A 21,814-nucleotide genomic window follows, 5' to 3' on the forward strand; every position below is an offset into this window, starting at 1 on the left:
GATCTGTCTGTCTGTCTGTCTGTCTGTCTGTCTGTCGTTCTGTCGTTCTGTCGTTCTGTCGTTCTGTCTGTCTGTCTGTCTGTCTGTCTGTCTGTCTGTCGTTCTGTCGTTCTGTCGTTCTGTCGTTCTGTCGTTCTGTCGTTCTGTCTGTCTGTCTGTCTGTCTGTCTGTCTGTCTGTCTGTCGTTCTGTCTGTCTGTCTGTCTGTCTGTCTGTCTGTCTGTCGTTCTGTCTGTCGTTCTGTCTGTCTGTCTGTCTGTCGTTCTGTCTGTCGTTCTGTCTGTCTGTCTGTCTGTCGTTCTGTCTGTCGTTCTGTCTGTCGTTCTGTCTGTCGTTCTGTCTGTCTGTCTGTCTGTCGTTCTGTCTGTCGTTCTGTCTGTCTGTCTGTCTGTCTGTCGTTCTGTGTCTGTCGGTCTAATAATTCACTCCATCAACGGGTCCCCTGAAGCCTTCCCAGCAAAGCGGGCCTGGATGTCTCCCAGCTCCTCTTCGTTCCAATCAGAGAATCCGGTTGTATTTTAACAGCGACAGCTAGCCTTCATCTGTGACAGTGGATACGCCAAGCTCCACCCTCTGTCTGTCTGTCTGTCTGTCTGTCTGTCTGTCTGTCTGTCTGTCCGTCCGTCTGTCGATCTATACTGACCACTGGTTTACATGTAGACCACTGCTGTTTGTCACAGCCCCACCCCCACAGCCAATCAGCTGTTGGGGGGGGGGGGGGGGGAGGGGGGGTGGTAATGACCCCCCCCCCCCCCCCCCCCCCCGATTGGCTTAGGATTGGTTTAGGATCATCTGAAAGTGATCAACGATCAATGGATCATTGATCACTTTCAGATGATCCTATAAACATGTTGAATGGTGCACTGAGGTGTGGAAAGGGGGCGGGACAGGCCTATTCTAAAACTGTAAAACTAGCAGACCTACAAGTTCAAACCGCGTGGCTTGGAGATGCATTGCAAGCTTGTAGATCTGCTACTTTGATGCTTTTGTGTGACGCTGTAGTTGGTATGAAGTAGGATGTCACGATTGTCACGTTAACCCATTCTGACCTGAGATCAGATTCATACGAGGTTTCCACTGGACACACACTGGTCTGATTAATATACGAAACAGTAAATAATTACTGAACTGTTCAAACTGTATTATTATATATTTTATTATTATTAGATATCGTTCCAAACTGGTAAATCTCTAATCAAGACACAGAGGCGTAGAAAAGTGAGCCAGCCACAAACAAATCAAATGTTAAATAATAATTAAAATGTTACATTTCATATTATTAAAGTCTACCAGCATGGATCATAATATCCAAACATAACTCCGTAACAGTGTTGTTTTCGTCGACTAAAACTAAGATGAAAAATGTTCGTCGACTACCTTTTTTCACTGACAAAAACAAATGGAAACTAAATGAAAACTAAGCTACGACGACTAAAACTAAGACTAAATATAGTGACAATTTCGTCAACAAATAAAAACTAGACTAAAATGTCAGGAAGGGACTAGTGGACAAGAGATCCACTATAAGTCATTTTACACTTGGTTGCATGCTGAAAATAGCAGATCTACAAGCTCACAACGCGTTGTGAGCTTGTAGATCTGCTATTTTCAGCAAGTGTAAAAGCACTCATTACGACGGCATCAAGACCCGCCAAAATACATTTTAGTCGACTAAATCAACTGTATATTTAGTCGACTAAAATCTTATGACATTTAGTCGACTAAAACTATAGACTAACACTAAGACGTTCCAGGGGACTAAAATGTGACTAAAACTAAATGAAGTTTCAGTCCAAAGACTATGACTAAAACTAAAATAGAAATTTGCTGCCAAAAACAACACTGCTCCGTAACAACGTTGGGCAAATTATAAATCGTTCAATCAAGACCGTCAATAACCTAATGACAGATTAATTAATAATCTCTACGATATAAATAATGAGACATGAAGATAAAAAAGGAGACATATTATTATCATTCTAAATGCATGGCCTGTGTATAAGCACTGCAATTACAAATAGTGCCACCAGAGGTCAGTCTCGTGCTGCCCATCAACATACATGTGAGATGTGAGATCCATCAGCATATACACATGTATCATGCAGATATTACACGCACGCACACACGCACACACATGTAGATATTAGAAAAACATACATGCATGTGTGTGTAACTGAACCTGTTTGACAGCTAGTCACTGTCTGTATAGACATGCTTAAAGGACAACTTTAGTTTTTTTCAACCAAGGTTCATGTCTTAGGTTGTTGTTGAGAAACTGAAAGATGAGTGTTCTTTTTCTTTCATTTGCTGCTTTCTTTCGTTTTAGGGAATTTTAGCTGGTTTAACAGGGGGGGGGGGCGGGGGCATTCGAGCATGGGGCTAAATATGTATTTTTTTACTACATTTTATAGCGATTTATTTTTGTATTATTTACTATAGTCCTAATAAACCCAATAAATTATATTTGACCACAACAGATCACAGGATCTACTGAATGTGACAAACTGGCATATTGAGCCTATGACACACAGTGTGGCTTCCCCCCCAGTAGGCTACCTTCACATTCAGTAGATCCTGTGATCTTTTGTGGCCAGATGTAATTTATTGGGGTCTAGTAGGACTATAGTAAATAATAAAAAAATAAATCACTATAACATTTTATAAAAAGATTACATTTAGACCCATGCTCGAATGCCCCCGCCCCCCTGTCAAAAACAGCTAAATTCCCTAAAACGAAAGGAAGCAGCAAATGAGAAATAAATGAACACTCATCTTTTACTTTCTCTAATAACAACCAAAACATAAAAAAACTAAAGTTGTCAGTTGTCAGTCACTCTCTGTACTCCTCTGTAGACATGTTTGTAGTCCTTTGTAGACATGTTTGTAGTCCTTTGTAGACATGGTTGTAGTCCTTTGTAGACATGTTTGTAGTCCTGACCTATACTCACTTCTACACTCTGGCTTTTAGCTGACCTTTTAAAATCCTCCTTGTTATTCATGTGCTGTTATTGGACTGTATAGCCTATACTGTATAGCGCTGGCAGCATGGGTTCATTAGAGATTGAGTTATTCATGTCCTGTTATTGGACTGTATAGCCTATACTGTAGTGCTGGCAGAATGGGTTCATTAGAGATTGAGTGAATTCTAGTTTTTAAGTCAAGTTAGAAACCTCTAAGCAGAGAAATCACCATTTTAAATGAACGGCAACACAGTTATATCTATTCTTAGAACTCACAGCTATATGTTTAGTTCATATTTACATGTTAATGTAACGTTTGTCAGACATACTCTAGTATGTGTGTAGACATACAGTACAGTACAGCACAGTACAGTACAGTACAGTACAGTACAGTACAGTACAGTACAGCACAGCACAGTACAGTACAGTACAGTACAGTACAGTACAGTACAGCACAGCACAGTACAGTACAGTACAGTACAGTACAGTACAGCACAGCACAGTACAGTACAGTACAGTACAGCACAGCACAGTACAGTACAGTACAGTACAGTACAGTACAGCACAGCACAGTACAGTACAGTACAGTACAGTACAGCACAGCACAGTACAGTACAGTACAGTACAGTACAGTACAGCACAGTACAGATAAACTAGCATAACAGGTGAACATAGATACATGTGTGTGTGAGTTCATGCACATCACCATCAGTCACAGCCGAGCCCAGGCCATCTTCATCATTGTGTGTGCGTGTGTGTGCGTGCACGTGCGTGTGTTTGTGCGTGTGTGCGTGCGTGTGCATGTGCATGCGTGCGTATGCGTGTGCATGTGCGTGCGTGCATGTGTGCGTCACCATCAGTCAGAGCCCAGGCCATCTTCATCATCATCATCATCATCATCATCCTCATCCTTCAGGACAGACCTGGACTTCTTCTGGACTCTAAAATGACGACATAAATAAATAATAACACGAATATGAATAACTTTTCAAAACAAAGTTACAGTGGTTTTCCAAAAGCAGAATGAACTAGAACTGCACTCTGTCCAGTGCATACTCGCAAGCAGAGCGTGCAAGTCCTGTCGACCGCTACAAACTGTCAAACCTCAGTTTCTCTGTGAAGGAACGTTTGAAATGTTGAATTATTAGGTTTAGCTATTTGCTACCTACCTACTTTATGCATGTAAAAAGTAGTATTATTAGTATGGTACAAGTTTCTATCTATAAAAGAAATACAGTTTTATCGATTTAGAATTATTCTGGATCCCTTTTTAGTTTCTCAAAGAAGAAAATATCATCGATATCCGATGAAAAAAAACAATATCAATACCTCAGGATGCTGCGTAGAGCATTCAGCTGGTCCTGGGTGGTCTCCATCTGGTCCATATGGTGTAAAAAATACCTCAGGGTGCTGCGTAGAGCATTCAGCTGGTCCTGGGTGGTCTCCATCTGGTCTATAAGGTGTATAAATACCTCAGGCTGCTGCGTAGAGCATCCAGCTGGTCCTGGAGGGTCTCCATCTGGTCCATAGGGTGTAAAAGGTACCTCAGGGTGCTGTGTAGAGCATTCAGCTGGTCCTGGGTGGTCTCCATCTGGTCTATAAGGTGTATAAATACCTCAGGCTGCTGCGTAGAGCATTCAGCTGGTCCTGGAGGGTCTCCATCTGGTCCATAGGGTGTAAAAGGTACCTCAGGGTGCTGCGTAGAGCATTCAGCTGGTCCTGGTCGGTCTCCATCTGGTCCATAGGGTGTAAAAGGTACCTCAGGCTGCTGCGTAGAGCATTCAGCTGGTCCTGGAGGCTCTGGTTTGCCTCCACCTGGTCGTCCAGCTCTCTCATCAGTCTCTTCTTGTCGTGTTCCAGACGCTCCATCTCCGCCTCCACCTCGTCGATCTGGCGCTTCGCCGTCTTCAGGCGCTGAGTCAGCTGCAACCGATTAAGACACATGATTGATTGATTGATTGATTGATTGGTTGGTTGGTTGATTGTCTTTAACCCGTTCTGACCTGAGATCAGATTCTATAAAATGTCTTTATACATCCTGACAGTTTTCTGACAAAGCTATGTTTCTATGTCAGTCGTTCTTGGATTTTTCAAAAATAGCAAGCTCGTAGCGCGACACTCGGTGGCGCGCTATGAGCTTGTAGATCTGCTATTTTTCAATAGCTAAAGCATGACATGATGCTATAACACCAAAAGGGGTTCCCGTTCAGAATGGGTTAACAGCATCACGGTAGCATGGTAGACAATAAGAACACTCATCGATACTTAAAAGCATGTATTTCCATAAAACACTCAAACAACTAGCAAATCATTACCTCGGAAATAATGTCTAAATGTAACAAAGCCAGGATCTGAAGCTCAATGTTTTTAATCTGCTGGAAATAGGCCTATCTCACAGCCCAGACGTCACTCCATAGACATTAATGTTAAAGGTTTTATGACATTCATTTTCATTTATTTTTCTTTTTCTTGTAGGTTTTATGACCTCAATTACACCCAAAAAACCTGAACTTTGAACATTCAGTGGATTTTCTGTGGTCTGAAGTTTTCTTTGGGGTTTTTTGGGCCTTTTGAGCTACAATGAAAACAGGCAACACAGTGAAACAGTGACATCTGCTGGCAAATCCCATTGACATATATGGGATTTGCAGTAAGTGATGTCACTTACTGCCGGCAAATCAGAGCACCTGTTTGAGCCAGAAAACCCCAGATCACAGAAAATCTACTGAATGTTAAAAGTTCATGTTTTTTGGGTGCAATTGAGATTAGAAAACCTAACAAAAACAAGAACAATTCCAAAACCTTTATTTTAATGTCACAATCCCTTTAACATCTTGTTCTCTTCATAATAATATTGGTCTTTTACATTTTAACATTTGGAAACGGCCTTGACCCATTCTGACCTGAGATCAGATTCATACGAGGTTTCCTCCGGACACACACTGGTCTGATGAACCCATTCTGACCGGGCACCCATTTTGGTGTTGGCATCATGTTATGCTTTAGCTATTTAAAAATAGCAGATCTACAAGCTCATATCGCGCCACCGAGTGTCGCGATACGAGCTTGTAGGTCTGCTATTTTTGAAAAATCGAAGAATGACTGACATTTTTAGAATCTGACCTCAGGTCAGAATGGGTTCATCAGACCAGTGTGTGTCCGGCGGAAACCTGGTATGAATCTGATCTCAGGTCAGAATGGGTTAAATGGTGCAGAGAAAGCTCTGGTCCATATAAGGCTCTGGAACAGGTCTATGGAGTGACGTCATGTCATCACCACTAGCTCTGAAAAGGGGGCGTGGCATGGCTGTGAGACAGGCCTGTTGTTTAACCCATTCTGATTCATACGAGGTTTCCACTGGACACACACTGGTCTGATGAACCCATTCTGACCTGAGATTAGATTCTAGAAATGTCAGTCGCTCTTCGATTTTTCAAAAATAGCAGACCTACAAGCTCATATCGCGCCACTCGGTGGCGCGATATGAGCTTGTAGATCTGCTATTTTTAAATAGCTAAAGCATAACATGATGCTGACACCAAAATGGGTGCCCGTTCAGAATGGGTTAACCTGAGATGGAAACCAGGGTCCCTTTTCACCAAACTTGGATTAGACATTAAGCCGGGATTTAACAGATATCCCGGCTTAATATATCCTGGATATAGATTATTATTATATGGATTTAACAGATATCCCGGCTTAATATATCCTGGATATAGCGATTAACCAGTTTCATGAAAACTGGTTAATCTTGCCAGATTAATTTGGCCAGTTAACCTGGATATGTTGAGGCTTGATTCAGTTTCATGAAAGCAATGTCACACTATAGTTACCATGAAACCAGGATATTTGTTAAATCCCAGTTTAATCTCTAATCCAAGTTTCGTGAAATAGGTCTGATTGGTGGGTGTGTTACCTGGTCTCTGATTGGTCGGTGTGTTACCTGGTCTCTCTACAGACATTCTGATTGGTGGGTGTGTTACCTGGTCTCTGATTGGTGGGTGTGTTACCTGGTCTCTGATTGGTGGGTGTGTCACCTGGTCTCTGATTGGTGGGTGTGTCACCTGGTCTCTGATTGGTGGGTGTGTTACCTGGTCTCTGATTGGTGGGTGTGTTACCTGGTCTCTGATTGGTCGGTGTGTTACCTGGTCTCTGATTGGTGGGTGTGTTACCTGGTCTCTGATTGGTCGGTGTGTTACCTGGTCTCTGATTGGTGGGTGTGTTACCTGGTCTCTGATTGGTGGGTGTGTTACCTGGTCTCTGATTGGTGGGTGTGTTACCTGGTCTCTGATTGGTGGGTGTGTTACCTGTTCTCTGATTGGTCGGTGTGTTACCTGTTCTCTGATTGGTCGGTGTGTTACCTGTTCTCTGATTGGTCGGTGTGTTACCTGGTCTCTCTGGGTCTGCAGAGTCAGGTGTTCTTCTCCAACGTGCATCTTCATTTCCTTCACTTTGCGCTCCAGTTTACGATTGGTTTGATTCAGGATGGAGTTGTCCCTTTAAGAGAGGAGAACCACACTAAAACCACACTATGGTGCAGGTACCAGTTGTCCCTTTAAGAGGAGAACCACACAAAACCACACTATGATGCTAGTGCTAACACTACTATGTCTCCTCTCCCCTCCACCCCACCTCATTAAACCCAATGTCTCCTCTCCTCTCCTCTCCTAGACCTCATTAAACCCAATGTATTCTCTCCTCTCCTCTCCTTCCCTAGACCTCAGTAAACCAGTCTCCTCTCCTCTCCTAGACCTCATTAAACCCAATGTCTCCTCTCCTCTCCTTTCCTTTCCTCTCCTCTCCTCTCCTCTCCTCTCCTCTCCTCTCCTCTCCTAGACCTCATTAAACCCAATGTATTCTCTCCTCTCCTCTCCTCTCCTTCCCTAGACCTCAGTAAACCAGTCTCCTCTCCTCTCCCCTCCACCTCATTAAACCCAATGTCTCCTCTCCTCTCCCCTCCCCTCCACCTCATTAAACCCAATGTCTCCTCTCCTCTCCTTTCCTTTCCTCTCCTCTCCTCTCCTCTCCTCTCCTCTCCTCTCCTAGACCTCATTAAACCCAATGTATTCTCTCCTCTCCTCTCCTCTCCTTCCCTAGACCTCAGTAAACCAGTCTCCTCTCCTCTCCCCTCCACCTCATTAAACCCAAATGCATTCTCCCCTCCTCTCCCCTCCCCTCCACCTCATTAAACCCAATGTCTCCTCTCCTCTCCTCTCCCCTCCCCTCCCCTCAACCTCATTAAACCCAATGTCTCCTCTCCTCTCCTCTCCTCTCCTCTCCTCTCCTCTCCTCTCCTCTCCTCTCCTCTCCCCCTCATTAAACCCAAAGTATTCTCTCCTCCCCTCTCCTCTCCTCATTAAACCCAATGTATTCTCACCTCTCCTCTCCTCCCCTCTCCTCTCCTCATTAAACCCAATGTATTCTCTCCTCCCCTCTCCTCTCCTCATTAAACCCAATGTATTCTCTCCTCCCCTCTCCTCTCCTCATTAAACCCAATGTATTCTCACCTCTCCTCTCCTCCCCTCTCCTCTCCTCATTAAACCCAATGTATTCTCTCCTCCCCTCTCCTCTCCTCATTAAACCCAATGTATTCTCTCCTCCCCTCTCCTCTCCTCATTAAACCCAATGTATTCTCACCTCTCCTCTCCTCCCCTCTCCTCTCCTCATTAAACCCAATGTATTCTCTCCTCCCCTCTCCTCTCCTCTCCTCATTAAACCCAATGTATTCTCTCCTCCCCTCTCATCTCCTCATTAAACCCAATGTATTCTCACCTCTCCTCTCCTCCCCTCTCCTCATTAAACCCAATGTATTCTCTCCTCCCCTCTCCTCTCCTCATTAAACCCAATGTATTCTCACCTCTCCTCTCCTCCCGTCCCCTCCACCTCATTAAACCCAATGTATTCTCTCCTCTCCTCCCCTCTCCTCTCCTCATTAAACCCAATGTATTCTCTCCTCCCCTCTCCTCTCCTCATTAAACCCAATGTATTCTCACCTCTCCTCTCCTCCCCTCCCCTCCACCTCATTAAACCCAATGTATTCTCTCCTCCCCTCTCCTCTCCTCATTAAACCCAATGTATTCTCTCCTCCCCTCTCCTCTCCTCATTAAACCCAATGTATTCTCTCCTCCCCTCTCCTCTCCTCATTAAACCCAATGTATTATCTCCTCCCCTCTCCTCTCCTCATTAAACCCAATGTATTCTCTCCTCTCCTCTCCTCTCCCCCTCATTAAACCCAATGTATTCTCTCCTCTCCTCTCCTCTCATCATTAAACCCAATGTATTCTCTCCTCCCCTCTCCTCTCCTCATTAAACCCAATGTATTCTCTCCTCTCCTCTCCTCTCCTCTCCTCTCCTCTCCTCTCCTCTCCTCTCCTCTCCTCTCCTCTCCTCATTAAACCCAATGTATTCTCACCTCTCCTCTCCTCCCCTCCCCTCCACCTCATTAAACCCAATGTCTCCTCTCCTCTCCTCTCCTCCCCTCTCCTCTCCTCATTAAACCCAATGTATTCTCACCTCTCCTCTCCTCCCCTCCCTGCCACCTCATTAAACCCAATGTCTCCTCTCCTCTCCTCTCCTCCCCTCTCCTCTCCTCATTAAACCCAATGTATTCTCTCCTCCCCTCTCCTCTCCTCATTAAACCCAATGTATTCTCACCTCTCCTCTCCTCTCCTCTCCTCATTAAACCCAATGTATTCTCACCTCTCCTCTCATCCCCTCTCATCTCCTCATTAAACCCAATGCATTCTCCCTCCTCTCCCCTCCCCTCCACCTCATTATGTCTCCTCTCCTCTCCTCTCCTCTCCTCTCCTCTCCTCTCCTCTCCTCATTAAACCCAATGTATTCTCACCTCACCTCTCCTCTCCTCCCCACTCCTCTCCTCTCCTCATTAAACCCAATATATTCTCTCCTCTCCTCTCCTCCCCTCTCCTCTCCTCATTAAACCCAATGTATTCTCACCTATCCTCTCCTCCCCTCCCCTCCACCTCATTAAACCCAATGTATTCTCACCTCTCCTCTCCTCTCCTCTCCTCATTAAACCCAATGTATTCTCACCTCCCCTCTCCTCTCCTCATTAAACCCAATGTATTCTCACCTCTCCTCTCCTCCCCTCTCCTCTCCTCATTAAACCCAATGTATTCTCACCTCTCCTCTCCCTGCAGCCTCTCCTCCAGCTGTGTGATGTGAGCGTTCAGTCTGGAGACCACAGAGTCCTGGCTGCTCTTCTGGGATCCTTCCAGGTGTCCCAGTCTGGCCTTCAGATCCTTGTTCTATAAATATAAAAATAGAATATCTTCATTACATCACCATAGAGACAGTTATACCCTGGCATTGGTACACATCTTCATTACGTCACCATAGAGACAGTTATACCCTGGCATTGGTACATATCTTCATTACGTCACCATAGAGACAGTTATACCCTGGCATTGGTACATATCTTCATTACGTCACCATAGAGACAGTTATACCCTGGCATTGGTACATATCTTCATTACGTCACCATAGAGACAGTTATACCCTGGCATTGGTACATATCTTCATTACGTCACCATAGAGACAGTTATCCACTGGCATTGGTACACATCTTCATTACGTCACCATAGAGACAGTTATACCCTGGCATTGGTACATATCTTCATTACGTCACCATAGAGACAGTTATCCACTGGCATTGGTACACATCTTCATTACGTCACCATAGAGACAGTTATACCCTGGCATTGGTACATATCTTCATTACGTCACCATAGAGACAGTTATACCCTGGCATTGGTACATATCATCATTACATCACCATAGAGACAGTTATCCCCTGGCATTGGTACACATATTCATTACATCACCATAGAGACAGTTATACCCTGGCATTGGTACACATCTTCATTACGTCACCATAGAGACAGTTATACCCTGGCATTGGTACATATCTTCATTACGTCACCATAGAGACAGTTATACCCTGGCATTGGTACATATCTTCATTACGTCACCATAGAGACAGTTATCCACTGGCATTGGTACACATCTTCATTACGTCACCATAGAGACAGTTATACCCTGGCATTGGTACACATATTCATTACATCACCATAGAGACAGTTATACCCTGGCATTGGTACACATATTCATTACGTCACCATAGAGACAGTTATACCCTGGCATTGGTACATATCCTCATTACGTCACCATGGAGAGACAGTTATCCACTGGCATTGGTACACATCTTCATTACATCACCATAGAGACAGTTATCCACTGGCATTGGTACACATCTTCATTACGTCACCATAGAGACAGTTATACCCTGGCATTGGTACATATCTTCATTACGTCACCATAGAGACAGTTATACCCTGGCATTGGTACATATCTTCATTACGTCACCATAGAGACAGTTATACCCTGGCATTGGTACATATCTTCATTACATCACCATAGAGACAGTTATACCCTGGCATTGGTACACATCTTCATTACATCACCATAGAGACAGTTATACCCTGGCATTGGTACACATCTTCATTACATCACCATAGAGACAGTTATCCCCTGGCATTGGTACATATCTTCATTACGTCACCATAGAGACAGTTATACCCTGGCATTGGTACATATCTTCATTACGTCACCATAGAGACAGTTATCCCCTGGCATTGGTACATATCATCATTACGTCACCATAGAGACAGTTATACCCTGGCATTGGTACACATCTTCATTACGTCACCATAGAGACAGTTATCCCCTGGCATTGGTACATATCATCATTACGTCACCATAGAGACAGTTATCCCCTGGCATTGGTACATATCATCATTACGTCACCATAGAGACAGTTATACCCTGGCATTGATACACATCTTCATTACATCACCATAGAGACAGTTATACCCTGGCATTGGTACATATCATCATTACGTCACCATAGAGACAGTTATACCCTGGCATTGGTACATATCTTCATTACGTCACCATAGAGACAGTTATACCCTGGCATTGGTACATATCTCAATCATTACGTCACCATAGAGACAGTTATACCCTGGCATTGGTACACATCTTCATTACATCACCATAGAGACAGTTATCCCCTGGCATTGGTACACATCTTAATTACGTAATGACAGACAGACAGACAGACAGACAGACAGACAGACAGACAGACAGACAGACAGACAGACAGACAGACAGACAGACAGACAGACAGACAGACAGACAGACAGACAGACAGACAGACAGACAGACAGACAGACAGACAGACAGACAGACAGACAGACAGACAGACAGACAGACAGACAGACAGACAGACAGACAGACAGACAGACAGACAGACAGACAGACAGACAGACAGACAGACAGACAGACAGACAGACAGACAGACAGACAGACAGACAGACAGACAGACAGACAGACAGACAGACAGACAGACAGACAGACAGACAGACAGACAGACAGACAGACAGACAGACAGACAGACAGACAGACAGACAGACAGACAGACAGACAGACAGACAGACAGACAGACAGACAGACAGACAGACAGACAGACAGACAGACAGACAGACAGACAGACAGACAGACAGACAGACAGACAGACAGACAGACAGACAGACAGACAGACAGACAGACAGACAGACAGACAGACAGACAGACAGACAGACAGACAGACAGACAGACAGACAGACAGACAGACAGACAGACAGACAGACAGACAGACAGACAGACAGACAGACAGACAGACAGACAGACAGACAGACAGACAGACAGACAGACAGACAGACAGACAGACAGACAGACAGACAGACAGACAGACCTGTCTCTCCATCGTGCTCTTGTCAACCTCCAGGTCTTGACGGACAGCTCTCTCCTGCAGCAGTTCAACCCTCATCTGGTCCATCTGGGGGAGAAGGACAGAACTACAGTACACTACACATACAGTAAACTACAGTAAACTACACATACAGTAAACTACAGTAAACTACACATACAGTAAACTACACGTACAGTAAACTACAGTAAACTACACGTACAGTAAACTACACGTACAGTAAACTACAGTAAACTACACATACAGTAAACTACAGTAAACTACACGTACAGTAAACTACACGTACAGTAAACTACAGTAAACTACACGTACAGTAAACTACAACTACAGTAAAAAGTAGACTGAAAGTACGACGGAAGCATTTATATTTTACTCGTGATCAGAGCTTCCGTTGCTCCAGACTGTACGACGGAAGCATTTATATTTTACTCATGATCAGAGCTTCCGTTGCTCCAGACTGTACGACGGAAGCATTTATATTTTACTCGTGATCAGAGCTTCCGTTGCTCCAGACTGTACGACGGAAGCATTTATATTTTACTCGTGATCAGAGCTTCCGTTGCTCCAGACTGTATGACGGAAGCATTTATATTTTACTCATGATCAGAGCTTCCGTTGCTCCAGACTGTACGACGGAAGTATTTATATTTTACTCATGATCAGAGCTTCCGTTGCTCCAGTCTGTACGACGGAAGCATTTATATTTTACTCATGATCAGAGCTTCCGTTGCTCCAGACTGTACGACGGAAGCATTTATATTTTACTCGTGATCAGAGCTTCCGTTGCTCCAGACTGTACGACGGAAGCATTTATATTTTACTCGTGATCAGAGCTTCCGTTGCTCCAGACTGTACGACGGAAGCATTTATATTTTACTCATGATCAGAGCTTCCGTTGCTCCAGACTGTACGACGGAAGCATTTATATTTGACTCATGATCAGAGCTTCCGTTGCTCCAGACTGTACGACGGAAGCATTTATATTTGACTCATGATCAGAGCTTCCGTTGCTCCAGACTGTACGACGGAAGCATTTATATTTTACTCATGATCAGAGCTTCCGTTGCTCCAGACTGTACGACGGAAGCATTTATATTTTACTCGTGATCAGAGCTTCCGTTGCTCCAGACTGTACGACGGAAGCATTTATATTTTACTCATGATCAGAGCTTCCGTTGCTCCAGACTGTATGACGGAAGCATTTATATTTTACTCGTGATCAGAGCTTCCGTTGCTCCAGACTGTACGACGGAAGCATTTATATTTGACTCATGATCAGAGCTTCCGTTGCTCCAGACTGTACGACGGAAGCATTTATATTTTACTCATGATCAGAGCTTCCGTTGCTCCAGACTGTATGACGGAAGCATTTATATTTTACTCGTGATCAGAGCTTCCGTTGCTCCAGACTGTACGACGGAAGCATTTATATTTGACTCGTGATCAGAGCTTCCGTTGCTCCAGACTGTACGACGGAAGCATTTATATTTTACTCATGATCAGAGCTTCCGTTGCTCCAGACTGTACGACGGAAGCATTTATATTTTACTCATGATCAGAGCTTCCGTTGCTCCAGACTGTACGACGGAAGCATTTATATTTTACTCGTGATCAGAGCTTCCGTTGCTCCAGACTGTACGACGGAAGCATTTATATTTTACTCGTGATCAGAGCTTCCGTTGCTCCAGACTGTACGACGGAAGTATTTATATTTTACTCATGATCAGAGCTTCCGTTGCTCCAGACTGTACGACGGAAGCATTTATATTTGACTCATGATCAGAGCTTCCGTTGCTCCAGACTGTACGACGGAAGCATTTATATTTTAGTCATGATCAGAGCTTCCGTTGCTCCAGACTGTACGACGGAAGCATTTATATTTTACTCGTGATCAGAGCTTCCGTTGCTCCAGACTGTATGACGGAAGCATTTGAACATTGCGAGAGGCAACCGTCTGGTAACGCGAGACTACAAGTGGACAGACTGGACAGGAAGTGGACAGACTGGACAGGAAGTGGACCGACCTGCTCCTTGGTTTTGTCTACTCTCTCCATCAGGCGGTCAGCGCTGCTCCGTTCCTCCCTGAGGTCGTCTTCTAGTTGACCCAGACGACCCTGAAACACAACGTCCGAAACGGTTGAGAAATGACAGAGTTACCATGTGGTGGTCCATAGCGTCCACAGTGATTACCCCACCCCCTTAGATAGCATCTGATACAGACGTATAGCATGTTATGTAGACAGCACTATAATTGCATTGTATGTAGTCATAGCACGCCATAGTACATATGTATAGCATAGTAGTAATATGTATAGTTTCATTATAATAGATATTCCACTGTTACTTTCTTAGCTTCCGCATGTTTCATGATAAATGCTTTCATGTGATGTATTCCTAAGCTTTTTTGTTCTTGCTTAATGTAAGTCGCTCTGGATTAAGAGCGTCTGCTAAATGCCTACATTGTAAATTGTAAATTGTGGTCCCCCTACTGTACCCTGTACTGTACTGTACTGTACTGTACTGTACTGTACTGTACTGTACTGTACTGTACTGTACTGTACTGTACTCAGGGGCGGCCTTAGGAATCTGGAGGCCCGTTTCAATACCAAATATGAGGCCCCCATATACCTATGACATCATTATTATGTTGATACAGCCGTATATTGATACGAATAGTTTGACTGTTCAATATCACACGCAGCCATTACTCTCCACAATTAGCAACAATTTACCTCCCAATGCTGCACATTTTACCATGTTATTTACATAAAATAGGTGTAACTTTACTAACTTAACATTAACATTGTGGGAGAGAGCAAGGCAGAGAGAGAGAGAGTGAGAGTGAGAGTGAGAGTGAGAGTGAGAGTGAGAGTGAGAGAGAGAGAGAGACAGAGAGACAGAGAGAGAGAGAGAGAGAGAGAGAGAGAGAGAGAGAGAGAGAGAGAGAGAGAGAGAGAGAGAGAGAGAGAGAGAGAGAGAGAGAGCGCGCCAAGAGTGGCGGGGGTTGACTGAGGGGACGTCAGTGCATTGTACTTACATTATGTAAGCACAATGTAAGGAATGAGTGCATTCACCATGTATCTGAAGGAAGCCTGATCTAACCATGTATCTGAAGGAAGCCTGATCTAACCATGTATCTGAAGGAAGCCTGATCTAACCACTCTTAGATTTTCTCCAGTTTATCCCTGAGTTTAAGTTTACCCTATTGTTTTAGGATTAGTTTATTTAGCCTTATTGGGCTTTGTTTAGGGTTAATTCACCCCATGGCTCATACATTAGCCAGTGGCAGGTTTTATGACTAGCTTGTGGCTTCCTGTGAGGTATAAGTTTAGCGTTGGGTTTTAGTTTTAGTTTTAGTTGTCCCCTATATTCAAAGTCTGATTTTTAGTATCTATGTCGCTTTTGGTACAAAATCAAAACAACTTGTATAATATTTTGGCATGTTTAAACCTCCAGGAAAATCCGTGTTGAGATTCTTGACCCATTGTTTTTCATTAAAACGTCTTTGTCCTAAAACTGTCCAGTTGGGATTGTGTTGAAGTCCAGATACTTTTAGAGCTTCAATGCCATGTGCCATGTAATGTTGAACAATCCTTTTAGTTGTCTTTTTTGCATTGTTAATATTGTATTTGTTGTCTCAGCCTTGCAGCTATTGTTTTACTCGTTTCTCCGACATATTGTAAGCCACATTTCACATATTAAATGAACACAGTTGCTGGTGCTGGCTGTTATCTGTTGTTTAATCTCCAACATGCGTTTTGTAGTTCTATTTTTAACTATTTGTATGGGTTTGAAGTATTCTGGTCTCTGGCGTGCTGGTGTGTTGATTCCTTTTAGCTTGTTGTGTACCAGATAGTCTTTATGATTTTTGTTTTTTCTGTAGGTAGATATAATCTTTTTCTTTTCTTTTTTTCTTTAAGTTTCGCTAAAACCGACTGCACGGTTCAGCCAAAACTGCCATTTTTTGGCAGAAGGAGAAGAAAAAAAACTGAATGGTTAGAGAGCCTGTCTGGAGAGAAGGAGGCTCCTGAGGTTTGAATCTCAGTAAGTGATGCTGAGAGGTGGCTCACCATCAGGTGGGATGAGATGTTGATCCATCATTTCTTGATCTTTCTGCTGTTCCTTCGTCTGGAATGTGGTCTCGGTTCTTGTTGTTGTCGTCTGTTGTCGTTGGTTGCCATGGCTGCCAGTTCCCACCTGATGTCGTGTAGGAGTTCTGATTGGTCCAGAGCGTACTGAATAACTGCTAGCTTACATAACGTCTTAAGACGAGGACTCAAGTCTAAGATGAACAGCTCATCAGAGATAGTGTATTCTCCTTTGGATACTCCAAAGAGGATGATACGATCTCCCACAATGCAACAGCACTTACCATGCATTGGACATGGTACTTTCCCCTTGGGCTCAACCTTCTTCCAGGAGAAGGTCTCTGGACTGAATTTCCACACATCATTGAAGTTCTGGTTATTGTTCCAGCCACCAAATATGTACAGCTCTCCATTGTAGATAAATGCTGAATGCCAACAGTGTCCTTCTGGTAGAAGTTGTGCAGAAGGTGTGTCCAGCCAGGCGTTGGTCTCTGTGTCAAACACTCTGATGCTGTTGTAGACCTCCTGGTACCCCCTCATGCCCCCAAATACAAACATCTTGGTACCAATGATGGTGGCAGAGTGAGCTGCTGAAGCAGGAGGTGGAGTTCCTCTGGTGTTAATTAAAGTCCAGACCATTGTGCTGGTGTCCAACTTGTACATGTCATTAGTGTATCCAGTCAGCTTGGTGTCTCCTCCATGGATAAACATGACCTTCTCCAACACACAGGCTGAGTGGTAGCTCCTCTCCTCTGGAACAGTCCCAGAAACCCTGGGTTGGAACCATCTGTGGGAGTCAACATCAAATGCATGAAGCACATTGCAGTAAGGCTCCCCTCCCCAGATGTAGACTGTATCTTCAACCAACACAGCTGTGTGGCCGCAGCGCATGGATGGAACCTCAAGGTCACCGTCTCCTCTTCCTGGTTCCACTGGAGGTAACTTCTTCCAGCATAAAGACACTGTATTGAAGACATGGACATCCATCTGTCCCATGTTGTTGAAGGTCCCTCCATAACAGTAGCCTCCAAATGAATACAGTTTGTCCCTCACTGCTACAGCAGCATGATAGGCTCGCTTTGGTCCTCCTGCTTTGGAAACGGTCCAAGACAACATCTGTCTGTCTGTCTGTCTGTCTGTCTGTCTGTCTGTCTGTCTGTCTCTCTCTTCTCTCTGTCGACGTCTACGGTCATTTTCAACACGGTGCATCATCTTATATCTTCTGGTGTGACATCACACGAGACACAAACTGTTGCCATGCACGCCTTAACGACGTCAATTAGTGCAGCTGTTCTTCATCTGCACCCTTTGAACTCTATTGCTATATTTATTACTTCATTGCGGCTACCTTGGGGTCTATGGATCTATGGGTGTATGGATCTATGGATCTATGGGTCTTCCACACGCTACAGGGTTCTCTAACACTGAGCTGTGTTGTATTTTGAGGCTGTGTGTGTGTGTGTGTGTGTGTGTGTGTGTGTGTGTGTGCGTGCGTGCGCATGTGCGCGGAATGTGCTCAAGCTGACTGGCTGAGCACGGAATGTGATGTATGGTGATAACAGTGCCGCTCACGTCACGCGGGTGTGATCTACAAGCGCCACCGAGTGGCGCGATACGAGCTTGTAGGTCTGCTATTTTTGAAAAATCGAAGAGCGACTGACATAGAAGACATTTTTTTTAATCTGATCTCAGGTCAGAATGAAAAACTGTCAGGATGTAGAAGACATTTTTTAGAATCTGATCTCAGGTCAGAATGAAAAACTGTCAGGATGTAGAAGAACATTTTTAGAATCTGATCTCAGGTCAGAATGAAAAACTGTCAGGATGTAGAAGACATTTTTTAGAATCTGATCTCAGGTCAGAATGAAAAACTGTCAGGATGTAGAAGACATTTTTTAGAATCTGATCTCAGGTCAGAATGGAAAACTGTCAGGATGTAGAAGACATTTTTTAGAATCTGATCTCAGGTCAGAATGGGAAACTGTCAGGATGTAGAAGATATTTTTTAGAATCTGATCTCAGGTCAGAATGGAAAACTGTCAGGATGTAGAAGACATTTTTTAGAATCTGATCTCAGGTCAGAATGGGTTAAGACATTAGTACACATCCAGACCGGTCCGACCACGTCTACGGTAAACACTGCAGTGTTTGTTGTGTCAACACACCGTCTACTCTAAGGTTTCCTTCAGACTTCAGCACTTAAAGGACAACTTCAGTTTTTTTCAACCAAGGTTCATGTCTTAGGTTGTTATTAGAGAAAGTAAAAGGTGAGTGTTAATTTTCTTTCATTTGATGCTTTCTTTTGTTTTGGGTATTTTAGCAGTTTTTGACAGGGGGGCGGGGGCATTCGAGCATGGGGCTAAATATGTATTTTTTTACAAAATAATATGGCAATTTTTTTATTTATTATTTACTATAGTCCTAATAAACCCCAATAAATTACATCTGGCCACAAAAGATCACAGGATCTATTGAATGTGTCAAACTGACATATTGAGCCTATACACACAGTATAAGCCTTCCCCCAGTAGGCTACCTTCACATTCAGTAGATCCTGTGATCTTCTGTGGCCAGATGTCATTTATTGGGGTTTATTAGGACTATAGTAAATAATTAAAAAATAAATCACAATAAAATTTGGTAAAAAAAATACATATTTAGCCCCATGTTCGAATGCCCCCGCCCCCTGTCAAAAAGAGCAAAATTCCCTAAAACGAAAGAAAGCAGCAAATGAAAGAAAATGAATACTCACCTTTTAGGTTCTCTAATAACATCCTAAAACATGAACCTTGGTTGAAAAAAACTAAAGTTGTCCTTTAAATATTTGCCTCGGTTCGTCCCGTTCGCAGCGCTCAGGCAACTTCTCGTCTTTGCGTCGAATTCGTGTGTAATCGCGAAACTCTAACCATCCTGAGCCTGAACGCACGTTTAGAGGCTTCTGAGAGTTCATAAATGAAGTCTGTTCAATTCAGTTCTCTCTGTTGTAAAACTCGACGTTGGAGCCCACAGATAGGCCTGTTATAGCGCCACCATGAGGCCTGTTATAGCGCCACCAGGAGGCCTGTTATAGCGCCACCATGAGGCCTGTTATAGCGCCACCAGGAGGCCTGTTATAGCGCCACCATGAGGCCTGTTATAGCGCCACCATGAGGCCTGTTATAGCGCCACCAGGAGGCCTGTTATAGCGCCACCATGAGGCCTGTTATAGCGCCACCAGGAGGCCTGTTATAGCGCCACCAGGAGGCCTGTTATAGCGCCACCATGAGGCCTGTTATAGCGCCACCATGAGGCCTGTTATAGCGCCACCAGGAGGCCACACATTCCCACTAGGCTGCTATAACGGCACCGATCGGCACAAAACTTTCCATGCGCAGTTCAAAATGTCTACCTTTGGTAAGTGTGTTAGTTTCGACATGTCTACCTTTCAGTTTAGTCGTGGTTGAAGAGAAGGTTGCGGGTTACCTCCAGTAGTTTAATTACCTCCATTAGTTTAATTTGTAGTTGAATTACCTTCAGTAGTTTAATTACTTCCAGTAGTTTAATTACTTCCAGTAGTTTAATTACTTCCAGTAGTTTAATTACTTCCAGTAGTTGAATTACTTCCAGTAGTTTAATTTGTAGTTGAATTACCTTCAGTAGTTGAATTACTTCCAGTAGTTTAATTTGTAGTTGAATTACCTTCAGTAGTTTAATTACCTCCATTAGTTTAATTTGTAGTTGAATTGCCTCCAGTAGTTTAATTACTTCCAGTAGTTTAATTACTTCCAGTAGTTTAATTACCTCCAGTAGTTTAATTACTTCCAGTAGTTTAATTACTTCCAGTAGTTTAATTACCTCCAGTAGTTTAATTACCTCCAGTAGTTTAATTACTTCCAGTAGTTTAATTACTTCCAATAGTTGAATTACTTCCAGTAGTTGAATTACTTCCAGTAGTTTAATTACCTCCAGTAGTTTAATTACTTCCAGTAGTTTAATTACTTCCAGTAGTTTAATTACTTCCAGTAGTTTAATTACCTCCAGTAGTTTAATTACTTCCAGTAGTTTAATTACTTCCAATAGTTTAATTACTTCCAGTAGTTTAATTACTTCCAGTAGTTTAATTACTTCCAATAGTTTAATTACTTCCAGTAGTTTAATTACTTCCAGTAGTTGAATTACTTCCAGTAGTTGAATTACTTCCAGTAGTTTAATTACTTCCAGTAGTTGAATTACTTCCAGTAGTTGAATTACCTCCAGTAGTTTAATTTGTAGTTGAATTACCTCCAGTAGTTTGACCTTCCTCTCCCTCTCGTCCAGCTGGGAGGAGTTCTTGTCCTCCGTCTCCTGCAGTCTCTCCTCCAGCTGTCTGCTCCTCAGCCTCGCCTCCTGGGCCTCCCTACGGCACCTCTGGAGGTCCTGCTCCACTGGGAACAGCTTTATAACGACAACAACACCGCTACGTTAGCACGTTAGCATGGTTTAATACAGCTATACAACAATACACCGCTATGTTAGCACGTTAGCATGGTTTAATACACCTCTGGAGCTCCTGCTCCACTGGGAACAGCTTCATAACGACAACAACACCGCTACGTTAGCACGTTAGCATGGTTTAATACAGCTGTGCAACAATACACCGCTACGTTAGCACGTTAGCATGGTTTAATACAGCTGTACAACAATACACCGCTACATTAGCACGTTAGCATGGTTTAATACAGCTGTACAACAATACACCGCTACGTTAGCACGTTAGCATGGTTTAATACAGCTGTACAACGATGCACCGTTACGTTAGCACGTTAGCATGGTTTAATACAGCTGTACAACAATACACCGCTACGTTAGCACGTTAGCATGGTTTAATACAGCTGTACAACGATGCACCGTTACGTTAGCACGTTAGCACGTTAGCATGGTTTAATACAGCTGTACAACAATACACCGCTACGTTAGCAC

General features: G+C 43.6%; 1 protein-coding gene across 1 annotated transcript in view; it reads right to left on the reverse strand.

Annotated features, from left to right (window-relative positions):
• Nucleotides 1-3,797: 3,797 nt before the first annotated feature.
• Nucleotides 3,798-21,814, reverse strand: part of LOC310857298 (cingulin-like protein 1) — a gene marked incomplete at its 5' end in the record, with an annotated part of 35,779 nt that continues 17,762 nt past the window's right edge. The window contains 7 exons of the mRNA XM_083762911.1: nucleotides 3,798-3,900; nucleotides 4,719-4,882; nucleotides 7,348-7,456; nucleotides 10,103-10,227; nucleotides 12,774-12,857; nucleotides 14,813-14,902; nucleotides 21,137-21,289. Coding sequence (XP_083619037.1) covers nucleotides 3,816-3,900; nucleotides 4,719-4,882; nucleotides 7,348-7,456; nucleotides 10,103-10,227; nucleotides 12,774-12,857; nucleotides 14,813-14,902; nucleotides 21,137-21,289 — 810 coding nt within the window. The 3' untranslated portion in view covers nucleotides 3,798-3,815. The remainder of the gene's footprint in view (nucleotides 3,901-4,718; nucleotides 4,883-7,347; nucleotides 7,457-10,102; nucleotides 10,228-12,773; nucleotides 12,858-14,812; nucleotides 14,903-21,136; nucleotides 21,290-21,814) is intronic.

Source organism: Protomyctophum parallelum, assembly GCF_964188405.1.
Source record: "Protomyctophum parallelum genome assembly, chromosome: 4".
Taxonomy (NCBI): domain Eukaryota; kingdom Metazoa; phylum Chordata; class Actinopteri; order Myctophiformes; family Myctophidae; genus Protomyctophum; species Protomyctophum parallelum.